We start from the raw sequence: 20,941 nt of genomic DNA on the forward strand, positions 1-20,941 counted from the left end.
TTTTCGTTCAGTCGTACCACTTCTGTAGTTTCCAGTGCTTTCCATACTTCATAAGAAAATTCAGAGCCATTATTTCCTTTCTGGCCATCTGTAATTAGAGTGATCTGCCTATAGACATAGCCAAATATAGCTATATATGGAAGTAATACACATATATGTATGGAGAGATAATTAGATTATACCAAGGTTGTGATTCCCTGCTGGAGAACCAGAGCCTGAATCGGCTGCGGTCCTTGCCAAGGCAGAACATGATCCCTCAGTGCAGGTGTTCAGTATCTCCCTGTTGCTCACTACACAGCGCTGCCGGCGCTCCACAAATCCACAGTGACATCTAGGTTGCTTTTGGAGTTTGTCCACACCTTTTCTAAGCAGTGGCTTGTTGCAGCTGGTTAAACAACACTCTTTAATCCTGAGCTTTATTTTGAAACTCTCATCGACACCTGCTATAAATCAGTTCTCTCATCCTTAAAAATACAACAGAAACAAACAGCAGTGAGTGATGAATCACAGCCATGTGCTGCAGTGGAGTACGATCCAGTTTATAGAGTTGGTTTAAACCAAAACTCTGATCAAAGCACTTTAATAATGACATGAAATTAATCAGTAGTCAGTTAACTGCACATTTGAGATCAGTGCCAGTAATATCACAGATAAATGACAACACTGAACACTGAATAGATGTTAATAAACACCTACAGATAAGGTGTGGGTCCCTGCCTGCAGCAGCCTGCCTGAAAGCAGGCAGCTCTTGGCCTCTGACTGGGAAGCTGCTTTATCTGGCTGATGATTTTCTTCCCGCTTAAGGTGACTGGTTGGAGGGTGATTATTTTTTTCCCTTTTAACATGATCAGTTTTGGGAAGCACCCTCTGGTTTTATGCATTATTTTTACACGTGATCACCACAAGCTGTTCATTCGCATTCCTATTTTAAAAGGTGTTGTTACCCAGACCATGTGCCAAGGTTGGGCCATGCCATTATCATGTGTACTTAGATCTCATTAGATATCAGCAGTAAAGTCACGCTGCCCGGACAGGGCATAGAAGCACGCTCTCCATCCATACCTTTGTGTACAGCAAGGCTGCTAAGTGCTGATCAAGTGTGATGACATTGTTTCGTGTGCTTGACATTTTGGAGTTTTTCTGTAAACAAAAATCTGAATTCCCTTCAAGGATCAAGTAGCTGTTCACAGCAAAGCTGGTGAGCTTGCTGCAATGTACTGCAGGCAGATGAGGCTTTGTTGTGTTACAAGGACTTAAGCGATTTGCCAAAGGCACGGGCTCTGCCAGCTGTAATCTCAGCTAAAATAGCTTATTCTGCCTGAATTGTTCCCCAGATATGGCTGCACTTGCATGAAACTTTATACTCAGTAAAGGAGACTCCGTAGCATCACTGGTGAATGCTGTAGGTATAAAAAGTGATGAAGAGAAGTGACCAGTTGGCTGGGCTGTGCAGGAACCATGGCTCAGATCCAAGGCAGGCATCCCTTGGTTTCAGAGGAAGGAAAAGCTGATGTCCTTGCCCAATGACCAGCCCTCGTAGGCAGAGGCACTGCGAAGCCTTTTCTTATGGTGTGGTTTTCAAATGGCTTCTGGCTGTTTTATAACGTAGCAAATCACTTGGGAATATAGGCTTCTCTCCTTCCAGAGCTGATGAAATAGACATTTCTAAATCAACAGAGGCCGTTCAACACAAAAGCCTTGTGAGTCAAATACTACTTCAGCACGGTATGCGTTTGTTACCTCATTTCAGTGAACTCCTATGCCTTATGAGGTGTTTTCCTTAACAAGGCAGCACGGTCAAGACCAGGTTTTGTTCAACAAGGGGTAACGGTTCATGTGAACTCTGCAGTCTGTCCACCAACCTTGTGCTCTGCTAAGGCAGACCCTGCAAACAGGCACCTTCCTGTAAGGTGTGAGCTGCTTTCATGCTAGGGTTTTACGCAGTTCAATCACAGCCTGATGCTGTAGCAGCAGAATTCAAATACTGCCAAAGCCACGTGCAAAGAAGTTTGGTGGAGAGACAGATCGTTGGTAGCTTGTTTTCCATCTCCAGGTTGATGTACAGATATACCATTTCAGCAGGTAGCGATCAAAAGACCCATTTCGTGTGGTATGGAGACGGTCCTAGGGAGAATTTAACTCCTGAGATTCAGATGGAAGGACCTCAGTGCTTTAGTACTAGAGAAAACTCTGTAAGACACAAGCTGCCATGTGCACTCCTGTCTTTAAAAATGTCCTGCTTCATAGAACCATAGAATCATTAAGGCTGGAAAAGACCTCTAAGATCAAGTCCAACCGTCAAACCAACACCACCATGCCTGATAAACCATGTCCTGAAGTGCCATATCTACACATTTTTTTAACACTTCTAAGGATAGTGACTCCACCACTTCCCTGGGCAGCCTGTTCCAATGGTTGACCACTCTTTCACTAAAGAAATTTTTCTGAATATCCAATCTGATCCTCCCCTGATGCAACTTGAGGCCATTCAGAAGGAGCAATGCTTTTGTCACCTCCGTTTCATTCCAAGTCCCATGTCAAAACAGTCAATCCAAACTGAACAAGAGGGACACCTTGTGATGCAGACATCTATTCCCACAAACTAAAGAGTAATCAGGAAATGGCAACAGATTTCACTGTCTTCCAAACTGGATAAGGTATTACACAGTGAAAGCTTCAATATTTCGTACTGGTTCTTGAATCACCCTCAGGACTACAGAATTATTTTCCTGAATTGTGTCTAGTACCAGTATTATCACCACCTTGCACATGGCTCGAGTGTTCTATAAACAGAATGAAGGAACAAGTAAATGTCGCTATAACTGCATTATAGTCTCTTAGCGACCCAATGTTTGCAATCTCACTTCTTCATTCAGCATTTCTCATTCTGACACTTTCGCAGTGTCATGTTACTATATGTAGTGCATGCTATAAATAGTCACTAATCCAGCATGAGTGGAGTGTAGCTCAGTATAGTGAAATGAGGGGAATACTTTCCAGGCAATTACTGATGTTAGAAAAGTCTCCTTGCCGCAAATGGAACAGAGAGAGTGAACCAACCCAGCAGTGTTTCAGATTTAGCATGGAGTGAGGGGAGTTGTGATCCTGTGAGATGCTGACTGCCCTGAACTCACAGCAGCCACTGGTACTCCGCACTTCCCAGGAAATCCTTGACATCCAGATACTGCAGCATCAGCCTCTTTGCTTGTAAATCCAGTGAGCTGGAAAATGTGAAGTCACTGCAGGTTTCTAAAACATATCCTAATATAAACTCTTTTTACCTCCTCATTAGAAGTTTTAAAAAGTGACTTTGTGATCTCTCCTTATTGGCTGTGCTCCATGTTTCCAAGTTATACCGAATATATTAGAAATACATTTTTATAGATGTCTTTTTTGTGTAAGTCTTTTGATTGAAGTCTTGTGCAATTAAGAAGGAGAAGATGAAGTCATTACTGTAATTTGTCCACTTGAAACTTCAGTACCTAATGGAGCTGTAGCACAGTGTTAAATGCCTTTTCTAAAACCTGAGGCTCATTGCATGTACCTTAGTTTACATCACACATCCTGTAAATGGTACCTTGTCATCACTTTGCTATTTAAATGTAGTAGCAGTACACCAGCTGGACACTGCTTGGCTCTCTGTGCAGCTTGACAGAGCAGAACTTTCATCTGTGCTTTGTGTCAATCAGTGTAGCTTCTGCAGTTGGTCTTATAATGAAAAGTGTCAGCTGAACTGAAGGTAGTCTGAGTGTGAATTCACTAGGAGTTCAGTGCCAGTTTAGTAGTTCAGATACTCCTTGTCCACAGGCTTAACATAGTGCATTCAACCAAGAAATCTGTAGCCTCAGCTCTGCAGAGAAGGACAACACACACTACTTTTTCTGCACTGAGCAGGAAGGCTAGCAATGGACTATGCTGCTCAGGAGACCCAGAACTGAGGCCAGCGAAAGCTGTCTTTTGAAGTCAAGTTCGAAGTTACAAGGATCTTCAGTATATTGATTATATTCTAGGGAAAACGAGAGCATCCTGAGGAATTTTCACCCAAGTGCAGCAGTCTTATCAGCTCACATGAGCATGGTTTAATATGCTTCTGTGGATCACATACATTGCAGTGAACTTCATCCTCTTTCCTTCCAAAATGGAGCATGGTCTGCATATTACAGATCAGGAGTACAAAATCTGTAAAAGTTGTACCGGGTTTGCATGGCAAGATTTTGGTAGTGGGGGAGCTACAGGGGCGGCTTCTGTGAGAAGCTGCTAGAAGCTTCTCCTATGTCTGATAGAGCCAGTGCCAGCCAGCTCCAAGACAAACCCACCGCTGGCCAAGGCTGAGCCTGGTAGCAGTGGTGGTAGTGCATCTGTGACAGCGTATTTAAGAAGAAAACTAACCAAACCCCACATGTGTAACTGGCATCCAGCCAGGCTAAACCGTGACAAAGTGTGTGCTGAAACAACCTTGCAAAAGTTATAGCAGGGGCATTGCTTCTCAGTACAAAGTGTGTATCTGTGCCAACCTGATGGAAAAGAGTGGCACAGCTTCACTGGTGAAACTAAGCATCGATTACTCACTGTTATTCTGTCCTTCATTTTTCATGCACCCTGACAAATTCTTTCAGTAACAGTTTTACTTCTCTGTTTTAGACAGGCTGATGATAGCTGGACAAATCAGGGCTGGCTGATGATAAAGGACTGGAAAGTTCTTGGGTCCTCTTTTCTGAACAGCATCTTAAAGCAGAATTTTCTTCATAGAGGATTTCCCCTATTGTTGTGTTTTGTTTTGTTTTGTTTTTATCTCAGAGCTTCCTACCAAGCTCTAGATTGTTGAGTTTAGTTGAGTTTACAAGGGACCTCTGGAGATTGTCCAACCTCCGGGTCAAAGCAGGGCTGAATACAGCACGTTGCACTGGATACGGTCTTCAAGGGTGGAGACTCCACACCTCTCGCAGCAAGCTCATACCATGCTTGACCATTCTCACCATGAATATCTTTGTTTAAATAGGAATTTCCTGTATTTCAATTTGAGCCTACCATCTCTTGTCCACTCACTAGATACCACTAAGAAGAGTCTGGCTCCATCTTCTTTGCACGCTCCATTCAGGTGTTTATACACATTGATAAGATCCTACTGAGTCTTCTCTTCTCCAGACTGAACAGTCCCAGCTCTCAGCCTCTTCTCATATGTCAGATGCTCCAATCGCTTGATCATCTCTGTGGCATTTCTCTCCAGTATGTCTATGTCTGTCTCATACTGGGGAGTCTAGAAATGGATACCGCACTCCAGGTGTGACCTCACCTGAGTGCCGAGCAGAGGGGAAGCATCGACTCCTTCTGCCTGCTGGCACTATTCCTCCTAATGCAGCCTAGGATGCTCTTGACCTTCTTTACAGTGAGGGCACATTGCTGGCTCATGTTCGGCTTGGTGTCTATGAAGACCTTTTCTGCCAAGCTTCTTTCCAACTCATTGGTCGCCAGGCTGTGGTGGTACATAGGGTTTTATTCCACTCCAGGTACAGGACTTCTCATTTTGCTTTGTTGAACTTTGTGATGTTCCTGTCAGCCCATTTTTCTCCAGCCTGTCAAAGTCCCTCTGGACAGCAGCATGACCCTCTGGCTTATTAGCCACTCCTCCCCATTTTGTGTCATCTGCAAACTTGCTCAGGGTGCTCTCTGTCCCATTGTCCAGGTCATTAATGAAGAGGTTAAATGGCATTAACCCAAGCACACCAGTGGTTACTGGCTTCCAGCTGGACTTTGAGTCATTGATAACAACCCTTTGAGCCCAGCAGATCAGTCAGCTTTCGGATCCACCTCACTGTCCACTTACCTATTCTGTACTTCACCAGTTTATTGATAAGGAAGTTATGGGAGATAATGCCTAAGTAATAGCTTAAGATGATGTTTTTACCCATAGATAACAAACTTTATCTTCAGTTAAACCTAATGTTATCTGTCACATGTGATGAGGGTACTAACGGAAGTTTTGAGGTAGACTAGTTTTTCAGTGAATTCTGGCAAAAAGTGCCCATCCTATCTACAGGTACTGAGAGCCAGTGCTGAGCTTCAGGGAATTCTCTGGACTGGGGGAAAACACCACAAAATGAGTATCCCTTAAGTTAGTTCTCACTGATGGCTGTGCTACCAGCTGACAATATCTGCCTGCTTTAGCTTTAGCATTTGACGATGAAGGTGATCATATACTGTCTCATTCACAAAGGGTGTTTTTGAACAGGAGGATCAGGCACTGGCTGAGATGGAGCTTGAATTGATGTAATGAAAAAAACAACCTTTGCAAGACCCCCATGATAAAAGATCAAATTTGAAGATACCTGAAACCGCAGTGTGAAGGTTCATACAGTGCCTATTTGAAAGTGGAACTTAAACTTCATGTGCTCTTTGTAGGAGGTGTATTAGAGTTATTTCATAGAATCACAGAATGATTGAGGTTGGCAGGGACCTCTGGAGGTCATCTGGTCCAAACCTCCTGCTCAAGCAGGGACACCTAGAGCCAGTTGACCAGGACCATGTCCAGATGACTTTCGAATATCTCCAAGGACAGAGACTCAGACCCTCTAAGGGATACCTGTACCAGTGCTCAGTCACCCTCACAGTAAGAAGTGTTTCCTGGTGGTGTTCAGAGGGAACCTCCTGTGTTTCAGTTTGTGCCCATTGCCTCTAGTCCTACCTCTGAACACCTCTGAAAGGAGCCTTGCTCTGTCTCCTGTATACCCTCCCGTCAGGTGTTTATACATACCAATGAGATCACCCTGCCAGGCTCATTTTTTTCTTGGGTTTTGTGAAGAAAAGGGCCTTTCTCTTTTGTCAAGATGGCAAATATCTCTTGATTCCAAATGCTGCTGCTGCTGTCCTGTCTTTAAGTCTGCTCCTGAAGATATAGCCGTAAGCTGATGATACTAAATCTGAGCATAAAAGTGAAATTGCATATAAAGCTAGAAATCAGCGGTGGTGTTAAAGATATTTAGGTTAGTTTTATATGAAAAATAAGACACTGAAGGATTTAGATAATGCCAGAGTTCTTGCTTTAAATAAGAAGTCTTTCAGTGTAGACATAAACATGGCATTTTTATTTTTACGCATATTGATTTTGATTTAATGAAATCTAAATTACACAAAAACAATCAGTGAATAATTTTGTTTATCTCATTTCAGTAAATTGAAAACACAATGAATTGAAAAGGAATAATTACAGTCAGTTAATATTTTATGCACAATAAGGCAATTATTTATCATGGCTTTCAGTAGACTGGGAAGTTATTGAAGATGCCATAAATACAGAGTGCTGAATTCTTGATTTACTTGCATGTGCGTACATCTGATACTCCTCAAATGTCAGAGTACTATATGCTATTGCATATAAGTAGCAATCTGCAATTTATACATCCCAAGTCGCAGACACAGCAAGTGGGACCTCAGACGCAGGGTGGGTTTGAGCGGATGGTAATGCGCTGCTTGTGCAGTTGTAAGTGCCATCTGTTTTGACCACAGTGTGGTGGTCAGGAATCCGCATAACTTCGTGCACTTGGGCTTGAGCCAGTTACACCTTCTAGTAGGAGAAAGCTGCCAGTGGCCACGTCTCTTTCCCAGCTTAACTCCTGAATTTCCCATAAGCACAATTTTAATCCCTGTGGTTCTGAATAAGTGCTGTGTGCTTGCTCAGTGCATCATTGTATGAGTATTTCGTGTGTTTGTAACAGAAGAGGGGACTGCTACTGTCACTGCAGGGCTTTTATAATGTGAAGTGTTTATTATGAAAAATCATCAGTTTATGTATCTTTGTTAGAGAGGTGTTGGATAAGTTAGATTGCTCTGGTGTCCTGGGTTGCTGCTTTGGAGACCTGTGGTTCTTTTCTTTCATCCACCCCAGAGTGTTCCTCTCACCCAGGTCCCAAAGGCGATAGGGAACTGGCTTTGGCCAGCTCTTTGCTGAATTTATTCCTTTGTCTGCAAGCATAGTGGTAGCACTGTGGATTTCTAAGAAATGTAAAACTGTGGATTAAGTGAAGTTTTCTACCATACCTTCAAAAAGCTCTGGAGACCATCTTTGCTTCCTCAGTTTGGCCACGTGTCAAAAGGGAGGAGGGGTGCAGCCCTAGAAATGAGGTATTTGCCTGAAAAATGAAAGAATGCTTGCCAGGATGCTAGCAGGTGCTTTTGAAGGAATCTCATTCCTGGGAAAGAAAATAAACTTTGGAAACTAAAGTGTAAATGGATCTGAGCTGATTGGGAGCAGGTGTTGCAGGTTGGCCTTCAGTCACACTTTGCACATTTCTGCTGATTTTCTGTAATCTGTGGCCATCCTACAGACCCAGGCAGGGCTCTTGATGGAATCCCTCCTAGTGTGCAAAAGGATTAGTCTGCAAGCAAACACTTCTGCTGATTTATCACCTCGGTATAACTCTCCTACGAGACTGAAAATAGCTCACCTCGCTCACCCTGGAGTGAGAAATGACATGGTAACTAATTGAGCAGTATTTACAGAAGAGGGTTGTGTTCTCTTTTGTGTTGGTGTCATTTTATGTTGTTGCTTTCTTATCACTCCCTTACTGATAGATTAGCTGGTAGAGGGAGACATCATCTGCTTTGGCATACAGCTCCTCAACTGGGACACAGAGTGGGGGCTTGCAGGTATCTCACAGGACAATCCAAAGGAGCTGGACTGAACCAAGCTGAGCTGGCATAGGTTTTACTTTCTCATTTGGGTTTGGGTGTTCGCGTTTTTTTGATCTAGAGGCCTATTCTTGTGCTGTGTGCAACTCTGTCCCGTAATTTGGAGGGATATCTCTTCCCAGATTATCAGCAAAGTCTACGTTCACAACTCCTGAATTTATTTTAGGAAAGATACTTGGACTATCTTAAATTACATTGATTTAATGAATCTTTGGAATCAAAACTTGAGTGTTAAGAGAGGAGTGCATCTTCATGGTTTTAAATCTTTTGCTGCTGTTCGCTCTTCTGTCTAACATATTGCTTACAATTTATTTGTCCAATTTTGCAGGTCAAATCCTGGATCCTCTGTTAATCTGAAAGTCAATAATTTCTGAGAGTTGTAAGCCTTTAAAATGCCAGTACATGTCTATGAAAAAAAATGTTCTTTTACATGAATAATTCACTTTTGGTGAATATACTGGAAACAATCATTCTTGGGGGAGTTATTTGTCTGCTGTAGAGATTGCTACCAACTGAATGAAAGCTGTCTTGACCACACAACTAAGTGATTATATTGTCAGCTTTCTCCAGGGGCAAGCATTGCTCTGCTTTGTACATTCTTTTCCATTTAGAGCAACACACATGTACCAAAACTGCATTTCTAGGTTCTGCAGGTCCTCTTGGTTTTCATCCACATGAGCAACTGGGGATTCTGAAAATGTTTCCCTCCCATAAATTTATGTCCAGAAGCTTATCTTGAAGTTCTGTCATCATGTAAACTGATACATCTTTTATTCCAAATTCTTCCATTTTTGAGAGGTGAAATAGTGGAACAGCTACACCTAACTGGAGCAGCTGACTGGATTTCTGCATTTTGAAGTTGGGAGTCGTTAGGCATTTGTTCCAGTTTTCCATATAAACTGCAAAGATATATTTTCATCAGCACAAACTTCATGTCAGCATATCATTCAAAGACAGAGTAATATACGTTTGCCCAAGCTTAGTGTCACTCTACGTGACTGGTTCTGGCCGTGTATGTATGGTTTGTAGTAGTGAGCAATGTGCAATCGTCTTAGATAAATATATGTAAAGTGGGTTTTAAATGAAAAACGAAGATCAATACAAAGAGAAGTGGAACACAGAAATGTAAATATTGCCTAATCAGGCAGAAAAGTGTTTTACCTGACAAAACTTTGACCTTGGAGTATGTCAGAGTAACTCAAAGAAAAGGCAGAATGTAGTTGTAAGCCTGTCTGACTGAACCAAGTTTTCTCTGGATTAATTGGGAAGGTTTTTTGTATTCACCAGGATGAAGTTCCTGGGTTAATTAAGACTTTCTAAGAGCTTGTCAGGTGGAGAGAGAGAGAGGATGACAAGCTTTTTGGTATGACTTTGAAATTAAGCAAACTTGCTATCTTTTTGTTGTCTTATTTATCTTAAACTTTTAGAAGTATATAGAAGATGCTTATCTATAAGCATCTGGTAAATGCTTATTTTCATTTTGAACACAACTGGTGTGGAGATTTCAAAACAATGCATTGAACAGCTAAGAACTGGACCTCCATAGGTGTGGTAATCCTGAAAATGGGGGACAATGAAATGCAATGTGTCCAGTTTGTTGATAATCCAGTCCTGAGAACCCAGCAGGGAACAGGATGCCTCTCCCCTCGGCAGCACGGGTTAGGTTGGAAAGTGGTAGCTCTGGATTTGGAGAAGGGGGTTCTTCACTGACCAGTGTGTTCATCTACATCAACATTTTTGTTCAGGTGCAAAGCTCACTTTTGAAACGACTCTCCTCTTAGTCCTTGCTTACCGTGTTTTAGTTACCACCTCAAGGTGTATGATCCCAGTTATTTTCTGCAGGACACCTAAAACACCAAAGGCAACTCCTACTGAGCATTCAGGTTTGGGGATGGAATTAGACATTGTCCAAAGACTAACACCCGCTTCCCAGGCCTGTGGATGTTGGGTTCTCAGGAGTTAGAGTTTTGCTCCACAGAACTCCTCTTTCTGGGCTGCACTCCTCACTAACATAGGTATAAACTAGCTCAGCTGGAGGCACTCCTGGGCATACTGCAAAGAGTTGGGAGAGGATCTGACCTGAAGGGTTTTAGGAAGAGCTTGTGCTTAAGTGTTTATGGAATTCATTCTGGGGTTAGATATTTACTGAACATGATAAAAATGCACCATCCTGTCTATCTCTATGTAATTTCCTGGCAAAGATGCACTGACAAACCCTTTTCTCTGAACGGATGCGCTAGTATCATCAGTGGCACTGAAGGCAAAATTAAAATGCTTTGACTTCATAAATTAATAAGTGGATTCATTTTTTCTTTTCCCCCCTCAGTGTTCATATTTTTATCTCTCTTCAAAAATATGGGGATAAAATTAATTCTTGCCAAGTGGCAGAGGACAAAGTCAGTAGGGGGGAAATTAGTTCCAGCTTTTGACAAATGCATTGTAAGGAAGAATTATTTGCTTAATAAAACTATAACAATTACTTCACTTGCAGTGCTGTTTGACTTTAAATATCTAGTGTGAATATGCCAGGCATGCAAGATCAGGTCTCCAAATGTACATAGAGGAGTTTATAGACTAAAGAAAACTGAAGCTTGACATCACAGGGAAGTTACACCAGTATAACCCAAGCTGTAAAATGTCACACAGAAACGACTATGAAATGGCTTCAAATTTAAGTTAAGATCTCCCTCTTCCACATGGTCTTGTAGCACTGCCTCTAGTCTTGTGCAATAGGTACAATTTCTTATTACATTCTATGGGAGGTTTTTAAGAACTATAAAAGGTTATTTTAAGTTCTGTGGAACCATTCCTTCCAGGAGCATGTGAATGCAATTACTTCATGAGCTCCAAAGCTGCTCACTCTTACACTGAAAAATCAAGGTGTGTCGTAGGTCTTTGCTCTCAAAAAGAGAGTTGCACAACCCACAAGAACTCATAGGGTAAGAAATCCGTTTTCATCTTTGCCAAATTTTTTTTGTTCCTTTGACCTTACTTTTCAATCTGACTTTCTGGAATGGTAGGAATAAATTTTCTGGTGAGAGGGAAACAGTAGCTGTAATCTGTCTCAGGTTTAGTTAGACTTTTGCATGTCTGTGTTGGAAATAAGCCCATGAAATACGGACTAAATGAAATCATCATAAGGTGGCCACTGAAGGGGAATAGTGTATTGTGTAGTTATCGCTGAGTGTTTGTCAACTGTGATGTTTCAAGAAAGACCCTTTTGGGATCTGCTCACCTTACAGTATTCATTAATAGGTTGCTAGACTTCCCATCCCTCTTCAGAAGCCATATTTGAATTGAACTGAGACACAAAATTACCAATATACAGAGGAATGGGCTAAAATTTATGACACTGGACCTGCAATATATTTGGAAATCTGAAAAGGAGCACAATTTCAGAAAGTTGCTCACTACTCAAAATGCTCTTGAAAAAGTAGAAGATTAAGGAGAGAGAAAACACACCACTTTCTAAGGAGACCGGTGTGGGGAAGATGAATAGATTATATAAACATGGATGAAGAAAATTGATGGCCCAGCAGCTCTATGGCACATGGTAATCTGGGCAATGCCTCGAATCGCATTCTGAGTGCATCATCCTTCTGAGAGTGTTGAAATCTGGAAGGCTGACAATGTGGTTTTCCTGAAATATAGATGAGAAGGACTCCACTTTAGCCACTGCAGTGGTGTGCCGTGCTCAGTTTGGAAAGTTGCGCTTTAAAAGAAATACAGATTGGAGAAAATTCAAAGGAAATACTAGGAGGAACTGTGAATATTAGTAATGTGTCTAGGAAGAAAGGGCTGAAGTTTGAGCAAATGCATTTGAGAAATCCTTGCAGGAGGAGTGAAGACCTCTTGTTCTTCCCAATCAGTAGGAGACGGGCAAGAAGCAGCTTCTTGTATGAGTGGGGTAAGAGGAAAAACTTAGAAACATGATAGGGTGACACCACTGGAACAGGCATCTCAGTAAGCCAAGTAATGACTGTCCCTGGAAATGAAGAACCGGGCAGACATGCACATTGGAGATGGTTTAAGTGTACTTGGTGTACTTGGAGAGAGATGAGAGAGCTCATCCAACTCCGCTTCTCATTCTGTACATTCTTAATTGCAGAAAGTTGCAAAATCACATAGGTATCTCCGCTGAGCAACCCTTTCTCTCTGGCATACTTCTCTGCTGCAGCCCCATGCAAGTTTGCACAGTGAGTCTTGTTCCAGTGCTCTCTTCACTATCACAGACTCTCCGATGCCCCACAGCCTCCTGGAGCTGGGAGAAAGCAAGGTCAGTAGCATAACTCAGCCTGGGAGAAACCCCGGAGGATGTTTGCGATGTGGAAGATGTTCTTTTGTCGGTATCACTTTTTCTGGGGCTTCGTCCGTGCTCAGAGCCTCAGATAGGAAATGGCCCTGTTGTAGCTGCTGTCCCAGCTGACTCCTTTTCCTAATCTCCTCTGAGGGCACACAACTATATTTGACATCTGTCTGTCAAGTTCACAAATCTCTCCTTGAATCAGCCTGCAATGTTCCCCCCTGTAGAAAAGCCTGTCAGCTGCTTCTGTTCCCCATTGCACCATAGACTGTAGCTGCTACAACCATTAAGCTCCCACTTTCCCCAGTCTCTGTAAAAGGAGTACTTCCTTGGCACGTACAGAGTTGATCGTATCGTGGTAAAAATGTGAAGTCTATATCCACATTGCACTTGGTAAAATATCTAATATCTATGCAACACTGTTACTGAAGAGATGCTAAGTAAGTGATGTTCCAGTACTATGTGTAAATGCTTTTTGCACCCATTATATTCCATATAATGTTCTGACAAAATTGCCAGTTTCTTTTCATTTTTCTCAGCTGTGCTGACTTTTCAGAGCCTGAACTTACTTTGGTTTAATTCTTGCCTTAGTTTTGCGAAAAACTTCAGTGGTGACAACAGGTGAACATAAAGGATCCTTTTTAGTTGTCAGATAAGAATCTGAAGTTTCATTGGTATTTACCAAAATTTTCCTTCAAATTTTGTTAACTTGAGGAGCTTGGTATATGATTCGCTTTAAAAAAAGGCACACCTGCAATAGCACAGGTGAAGGTGCAGTTGAACAGTCATGCATTATGCGTGGAAAATGGTCCAGTCTTAAAAAGTCCATGCTGGGACCCGGAAATCAAGTGTCCCACGTTAGTGTGCATCGATGGACTAAGGAAAACATAACTGTGTTTTCTCTCTCTGATTCTGAAATCAGAGGCTGTATATTGAGATCAATGCCAGAAGGAACAGACACTAGATCTTGGTTTAAATCATATCTATTTAAAGGCTCTTTTTCCCCATATGTATGTGTTATTTGGGGGGTGGGGGAAATCCTTTGAAATAAACCAGATTCCTAATGGAATAAGAAAACTCCCTCCAGTGCATTTTCTCCCTCTGTGTCAGCTTTTATAGTTCTGTTTCTGGCACCCATATTTTGAGATTTCTTTAAAGATTGTTAAGAAATTCTCTCTTAGATCAACAATTTTCAGAGCCTGAGCAAAGCTTTAATAAAAAGCATCTTGCACAGAAGATTGGTAATCAGGGAAGGGGCAAAAGAAGTTGCAGAGAGGGAAGCACAAGGCTGCTTTGTAATTTGTGTTTTACTTTCTAAGATCACCAAAACCTAAAGCTGCATCTCCAGCCTGGAAACTATTAGTTTTTTTCCAGGAAAAGAAATGCTTGAGTAGGGCATATGTGTGTAAAGACGTGTACTGAGAACTGCAATCAATAACTTTATTTTCACTTACAGGGTTGCATTTATTAATGTCACGCTGTCATCAAGTCGCCCTGTCTTAGGCTGACTCAGCCTCTTAGCTAGCAGTCAGTAAATGGTGAAGAACAAAATTTGAAGGAAACCCTTGGAGGTTCAGATAGTGCTATAGAAAGCCCCTCCCAACAATACTTGAAAAGCCTGGAAAATGTACACTAGACCAAGTGTTTTGCTGAAGCTTTAAATGCTAGCAAAAATCTTTCCAAGTTTTTACTGGCAAAAAGCCCCTGGACTCACCTGCTATTTTTTTCTTTTCCCCTCAGGGGTGTAGAACGAACAGTAAGCGCAAATACCTCTGTGCAGAGTTCAGCTGAGCTACCATCAAAATTCCTGTCCAGGAGCATATTGCATTACGGGCTCAGCAGACCAGTAATGCTCTCTCGACTCTCTTGTTTAAACAAAATGACAAAAATACAGTCTTTTTCCAAAATACTTCAGGGCGGAGAGACAGAGTGCGTGCGTGTGTATGTGTCTGTCTGGAGGTCCATGCCCCGAAGCTGGAGGGAGAAAGTTTCACATGACTCACCTTCAGAACTGAAGGTAAAGGAAATACAGGATGCACATCTGGAACTGCTACACTAACGAGAGAATTAAGAGAGCATGAAGCAAGCACAGAGCATACCCATAAAACAGAAGGTCAAACCTTTTTCAGCTCTTGATCTAAGTTAAAAAACACATTTTGGTAATTCATTATGTACCCAGAATGTCTAAGGTATGGGTTATTCACAGAGTGCCCAGGAGTGATGAAGGAATGCCATTTTTGATCCAAAAGGAGTGAAGATTAGCCGTATTAGCTTGGTCCTTAGATCATCAGGGGAAGGAAGGGAATCATGGAGCATTAAATGCTTTTTTATACTTAAGTAGAAAAGTAGAGTAGGCAAGAATGTAACTCTGCAGAGATTTTTAGGCGTTTTCAACTCCCCTGCAGTGAGCAGGGACATCTTCAACTAGACCAGGTTCCTCAGAGCCCCGTCCAACCTGGCCTTGAGTGTTTCCAGGGATGGGGCCTCCACTACCTCTCTGGGCAACCCGTTCCAAGGTTTCACCACCCTCATGGTAAAAAATGTCTACCGTATATCCAGTCTAATTCTACCCTCTCTTAGTTTAAAGCCATTACTCCTTGTCCTATCACAAACACTGAAAAGATTGTCCCCATCTTTCCTATAGGCCCCCTTCACATACTGAAAGGCTGCCATAAGGTTTCCCTGCAGCCTTCTCTTCTCCAGGCTGAACAGCCCCAACTCTCTCAGCCTTTCCTCATAGGAGAGGTGCTCCAGCCCTTGGATTTTCTTTGTGGCCCAGGCACAGAGGTGAGGCTAACAGGTCAGTAGTTCCCAGGGTCCTCCTTTCTACCCTTTTTAAAAAACGAGCATCAAGTTTTTCTTCCTTCAGTTACCAGGGACTTCACCTGACTGCCATGACCTTTCAAATATCATGGAGAGTGGCCTGGCAAGTGTGTCTTACAGGAGGTAATCCTTCCCACAGTACTAAAAATTATGTAAAAAAAAAAAAACTTTTTGCTTTTGATTTTAGTTTCATCTATGTTGTGGTATAGAATAAGATTTCCCTTTTTGTGCTGGTTTGTGTAAATAACAAGCAACAACCAACCAAACAAAAAGGCCACAGCAAATGAAAAAGTACAAGGAGAGGAACTGACAGTACCAAATATATGTGGTAGTGGAAGATACATCCAGCACTTGAAAAAAAGTGTATTCTTCTATATTAGAAGCATGCTTGTCTTAAAATCTCAAGAAAAGAGCAAAAAGTAAAGGCTTGAAGTCTGCCACATCTTCTGCAGACACTTAACTTCAGGCACTGTCACTGGTTTTGGTGGTAATGTGAGGGAGGTCAAACATATGGCAAGCCCTTGCAAAAATTAATCTGGGGAACTGTTGCCTAAGTGGTCTGTGGAGTCAGCGCTTGTCTGCAGGAGCCTGGCTGCTGCTGGTGTTTTGGTTTTTTTCTCTCCAGCTGTAAATCTCATTTTTAAAATACCAGAGTATACCAGACGCTTTCCAAATAACACATTTCGATGCAATTATTTGCAATAGCTGCCGGGGGGGTATTAGGAGGTCTCAAATGGGAGCAGAGCGTCTGCAAAACGCACTCTGCATTAAGATGTGGTTCTTGCTCAGAAATGCACCAGTCCCTGGGATAGGTCCGTGTACCCATAGCATAGACTCAGGATCCTTGAAGAAAATGGTTTTTCCTGTCACTTGATGAAATACTGAGTTTCTGTCTAAGTAAAACAAGATACATTAGAGGAAGAGGGAAGGAGCTGGGTAGTGTAGGTTTTTGCTTCACAGTGTGAGATGATGATTTTCATCTCTGCAACTGAGCTAGGTGATCTTGGGCCAGCTGCTGGACTTTGTCTTGGGTTTTTCAGCTGAATAATTGTGCCTCTCCCCCTTGCAGACATGCTGTGAAAATTCAGGCCTGTGGCTGCTACTGTTGTAGCTAGTGAGATCCAAGCATGCCTGTGCTAGGCTGAGTAAAAGCTTGATGGGGAAATTCATGGGTAATAAACTGATCAAATTTATCTGAAATGTACTTGATCTAAAAACTCTGCCTAAACCCAGATTTGAGCAGGTTTGTTGAATACATTTCTGGCTCTGCCCTGCTTAGCCCATATCTATGCTGTCACAGTCACAGAGCTGTAGAGTCAATGTAACTTAAGCAGATGGCTTTGTGCACTTCACTGAAATGTCTGAACACTGAAGTGATAGCAGAAGATGTGATGTGGAGGAAAGCTGGGTGCGTTAAACCCACTCTTCTTACTCCATTCATGATGTTATTCTACTGGGTACTAAATTATGGTTCCTGCATTCATCTCTGGATCATGCTTTCCTTCGTAAAGAATTCTCCTGAGATCAGTACAGAGAGGGTGGAGGTGGAAGGAGTGTGCTCAGCAGCCACATTAATCTCTCATACACTGGTTACATCTTCTGTAGCATACTGCTGAAATGTCTCAGGGTCTCTAAATGATTTGCCGTAAGTATTTGCTTGACTATCAAAATTACATCTTAGTTGTCTTCCAGTCCTTTACTTGCTTTGCTTGGAGAGCTGAGAGCAGTAGTGGAAATGACTTGGAGACAGCAATGTCAGCACAGGGAGAAAACAATTGAAATAATCTTACTACAAAGGCAATGTTTCTTAGTAGTACAGGCCCTTAATTATTGTGCGTGCTTTTTGCCAGTAAAGTGAAATAAAGAAGGTAAAGATGTAACAAATTGTTTTGTGGGTTTTTTTGGAGGTTGACTGCTTCCAGTGCAACAATTAGCCCTAGCAAAGAGCGTGTAAATGTTGTGCAATAGCTCTGTAACAAGTTTCCAGGCATGCTGTTTCTTCACCACTTAGTTTTCTGGGCTTTTTTTCTCTAACCCAGCTGAAGTTCACTTTAGTCCATTGGAAAGGAGGGCTTTCTGCATGCGCATGAATCTTGGAATCATAGAATCATGGAATGGTTTGGGTTGGAAGGGACATTAAAAAACATCTAGTCCAACCCCCCTGCCATGGGCAGGGACACCTTCCACTAGACCAGGTTGCTCAAAGCCCCATCCAGCCTGGCCTTGAACACTTCCAGGGAGAGGGCATCCACAGCTTCTCTGGGCAACCCATTCCAGTGCCTCACCACCCTCATAGTAAAGAATTTCTTCCTTAGATCTAATCTAAATCTACCCTCTTTCAGCTTGAAGCCATTATCCCTTTGTCCTGTTACTACATGTCCTTGTAAAGAAACCCTCTCCAGCTTTCTTATAGGCCCCCTTCAGGTAATGGAAGGCTTGCCATAAGGCCTCACCACAGCCTTCTCTTCTACAGACTGAAAAGCCCCAACTCTCTCAACCTTTCCTCATAGGCGAGGTTCTCCAGCCCTCGGATCATTTTTTTGCCCTCCTCTGGACCCGCTCCAACAGTTCCGTGTCTTTCCTGTGCTGAGGGCTCCAGAGCTGGATGCAGGACTCCAGGTGGGCCCCCACCAGAGCAGAGAGTAGAGGGGCAGAATCACCTCCCTCGACCTGCTGGCCACGCTTCTCTTGATGCAGCCCAAGACATGGTTGGCCTTCTGGGCTGTGAGTGCACATTGCTGGGTCATGTTGAGCTTCTCATCAACGAGCACCTCCAAGTCCTTCTCCTCAGGGCTGCTCTCAATCCAGTCTCCACCCAGCCTGTACTGATACCAGGGTTTTCCCCAACCTGTGGGCAGGACCTTCCACTTGGCCTTGTTGAACTACATGAGGTTCCAGCAGGCCCACCTCTCAAGCCTGTCAAGATCCCTCTGGATGGCATCCCATTCTTCCAGCGTGTTGACCATACCACACATCCTGGTGTCAACAGCAAACTTGCTGAGGGTGCACTCAATCCCACTGTCCATGTTGCCGAAAAAGAGGTTAAATAGCGCCGGTCCCAATACCGACCCCTGAGGAATACCACTCATCACTGGTCTCCACTTGGACATGGAGCCATTGACCACAACTCTTTGAGTGTGACCATCCAGCCAATTCCTTATCCACTGAGTGCTCCATCTGTCAGATCCATGTCTCTCCCATTTAGAGACAAGGATGTCATATGGGACAGCGTCATATGCTTTGCTCAAGTCCAGGTAGATGATGTCAGAGGCTCTTCCCTTCTCCAGCAATGCAGGAATACAGTCATAGAATGTCACCAAATTTGTCAGGTACATTTGCCCTTAGTGAAGCCATGCTGGCTTTCACCAATCACCCACTTATTTTCCATGTGCCTTAGCATAGTTTCCAGGAGGATCTACTCCATGATCTTACCAGGCACAGAGGTGAGACTGACTGGCCTGTAGTTCCCCAGGTCTTCCTTTTTACCCTTTTTGAAAATGGGGATTATGTTTGCCTTTTTCCAGGACTTCTCAAATATGGTGGATAGTGGCTTAGCGAGAAGAGGCACATACCATGTCCCCTTCAAGAACTAGTCACTGGGCTCTTGGTTGAACTGCTGCATCCCAGTTTGCATAAATGAAAAATGAACTTCTTTAGCGACACTATGAAAATACGTGTACAGGGTTGGGCTTTTCCCATCTGCCCAGGTCTGGTGAAAGAAGTAGCATTTGCATTGTGAGCTCTTCTTTGGCCTCCAGCTGAACAGCTGAAGCAGTTGAGTGGTGAAGGACCACAGTATTCATAGAATCATAGAATTGTGGAGTGGTTTAGGTTGGAAGGGATCATATAGATCACCCAGTTCCAACCTCCCTGCCATGGGCGGGGACACCTTCCACTAGACCAGGTTGCTCAAAGCCCCATTCAGCCTGGTCCCATTCCTCCCCCAACAGCTCACAGCTGCCTAGGTAATGCCAACGTTATGGGCAGTTACTCGCTGTCAAAAAAGCCTGTGGCTCAAATGTATTCCATCTTGCAGCATTTAGCTGAGACTATAAAGCATTAAAGTCCCTGGACTTCGTGTGCCATCTCCCCTTCATTGCAGGACTCAGACCTGCAGCCCTTCCTTTGCTAGCATCGCTTTGACGGTGCAGGTAGGGATGCATCTGTCAAGTACCCAGCATTAACGTGAACAGTGTCTTCAGAGTGCATTCTAAGATACATTTTGAAATATGTGTTTCCTCACTCTCACTGGTAAAAATGACTGCTTAAACCCCAGTAAATCCCAAAGGCCATCATGCTCCATTAACAAACGGGCTAGCAGGGTGCTGTGCTGCTCAGAGAGCTCTGCGTCCACCCACCACTCACCAAAATTGTGTGTTTTGTCTTCCAGACTCCGACCTGAGCATGCGGACGCTCAGCACTCCCAGTCCAGCATTAATATTTCCACCGAATTCACCTGGTTTCCAGAATGGCAGAGGGTCGTCAACATCTTCATCCTCAGTCACTGGGGAAACAGTTGCCATGGTCCATTCGCCACCTCCAACCCGTCTCACTCATCCTCTCATCCGGCTGGCGTCCAAGCACCAGAAGGAACAGGCCAACATAGACCGGCTGCCTGACCACTCCATGATCCAGATATTCTCCTTCCTGCCCACCAACCAGCTGTGCCGCTGTGCCCGTGTGTGCCGCCGCTGGTACAACCTTGCCTGGGACCCCCGACTTTGGAGGACTATTCGCCTGACTGGCGAGACAATCAACGTTGACAGGGCTCTTAAAGTGCTGACCCGGAGGCTTTGTCAGGATACACCCAACGTATGTCTCATGTTGGAGACGGTAATTGTTAGTGGCTGCAGGCGGCTCACGGACAGAGGACTCTACACCATTGCCCAGTGCTGTCCAGAACTGAGGCGGCTGGAGGTGTCTGGCTGTTACAACATCTCCAATGAGGCGGTCTTTGATGTCGTGTCACTGTGCCCAAACCTGGAACACCTGGATGTGTCAGGTAACAGGAAATATTTCTGTACGGATGCCTCTGATTCTAAAAGCCTCATGCTTGTCAAACTTCTGGGTCCACAACTGCACACTTTCCCTTTCTGCACTGGCTTTTGAAGTAGGCTTGCCAGTCTCCTC

The 20,941-nt window shown here is 43.4% G+C and overlaps 1 protein-coding gene across 2 annotated transcripts in view; it reads left to right on the forward strand.

The window, feature by feature from the left end:
* The window catches only part of FBXL7 (F-box and leucine rich repeat protein 7), a 197,634-nt gene that overhangs the window by 167,952 nt on the left and 8,741 nt on the right, over positions 1 to 20,941 (forward strand). For both annotated transcript variants that reach the window (XM_075417117.1, XM_075417116.1), the window contains exon 3: positions 20,202 to 20,813. In XM_075417117.1, the coding sequence (XP_075273232.1) occupies positions 20,202 to 20,813 (612 nt within the window). The remainder of the gene's footprint in view (positions 1 to 20,201; positions 20,814 to 20,941) is intronic.

This window comes from Opisthocomus hoazin, chromosome 3, assembly GCF_030867145.1.
Source record: "Opisthocomus hoazin isolate bOpiHoa1 chromosome 3, bOpiHoa1.hap1, whole genome shotgun sequence".
NCBI classification, from domain to species: domain Eukaryota; kingdom Metazoa; phylum Chordata; class Aves; order Opisthocomiformes; family Opisthocomidae; genus Opisthocomus; species Opisthocomus hoazin.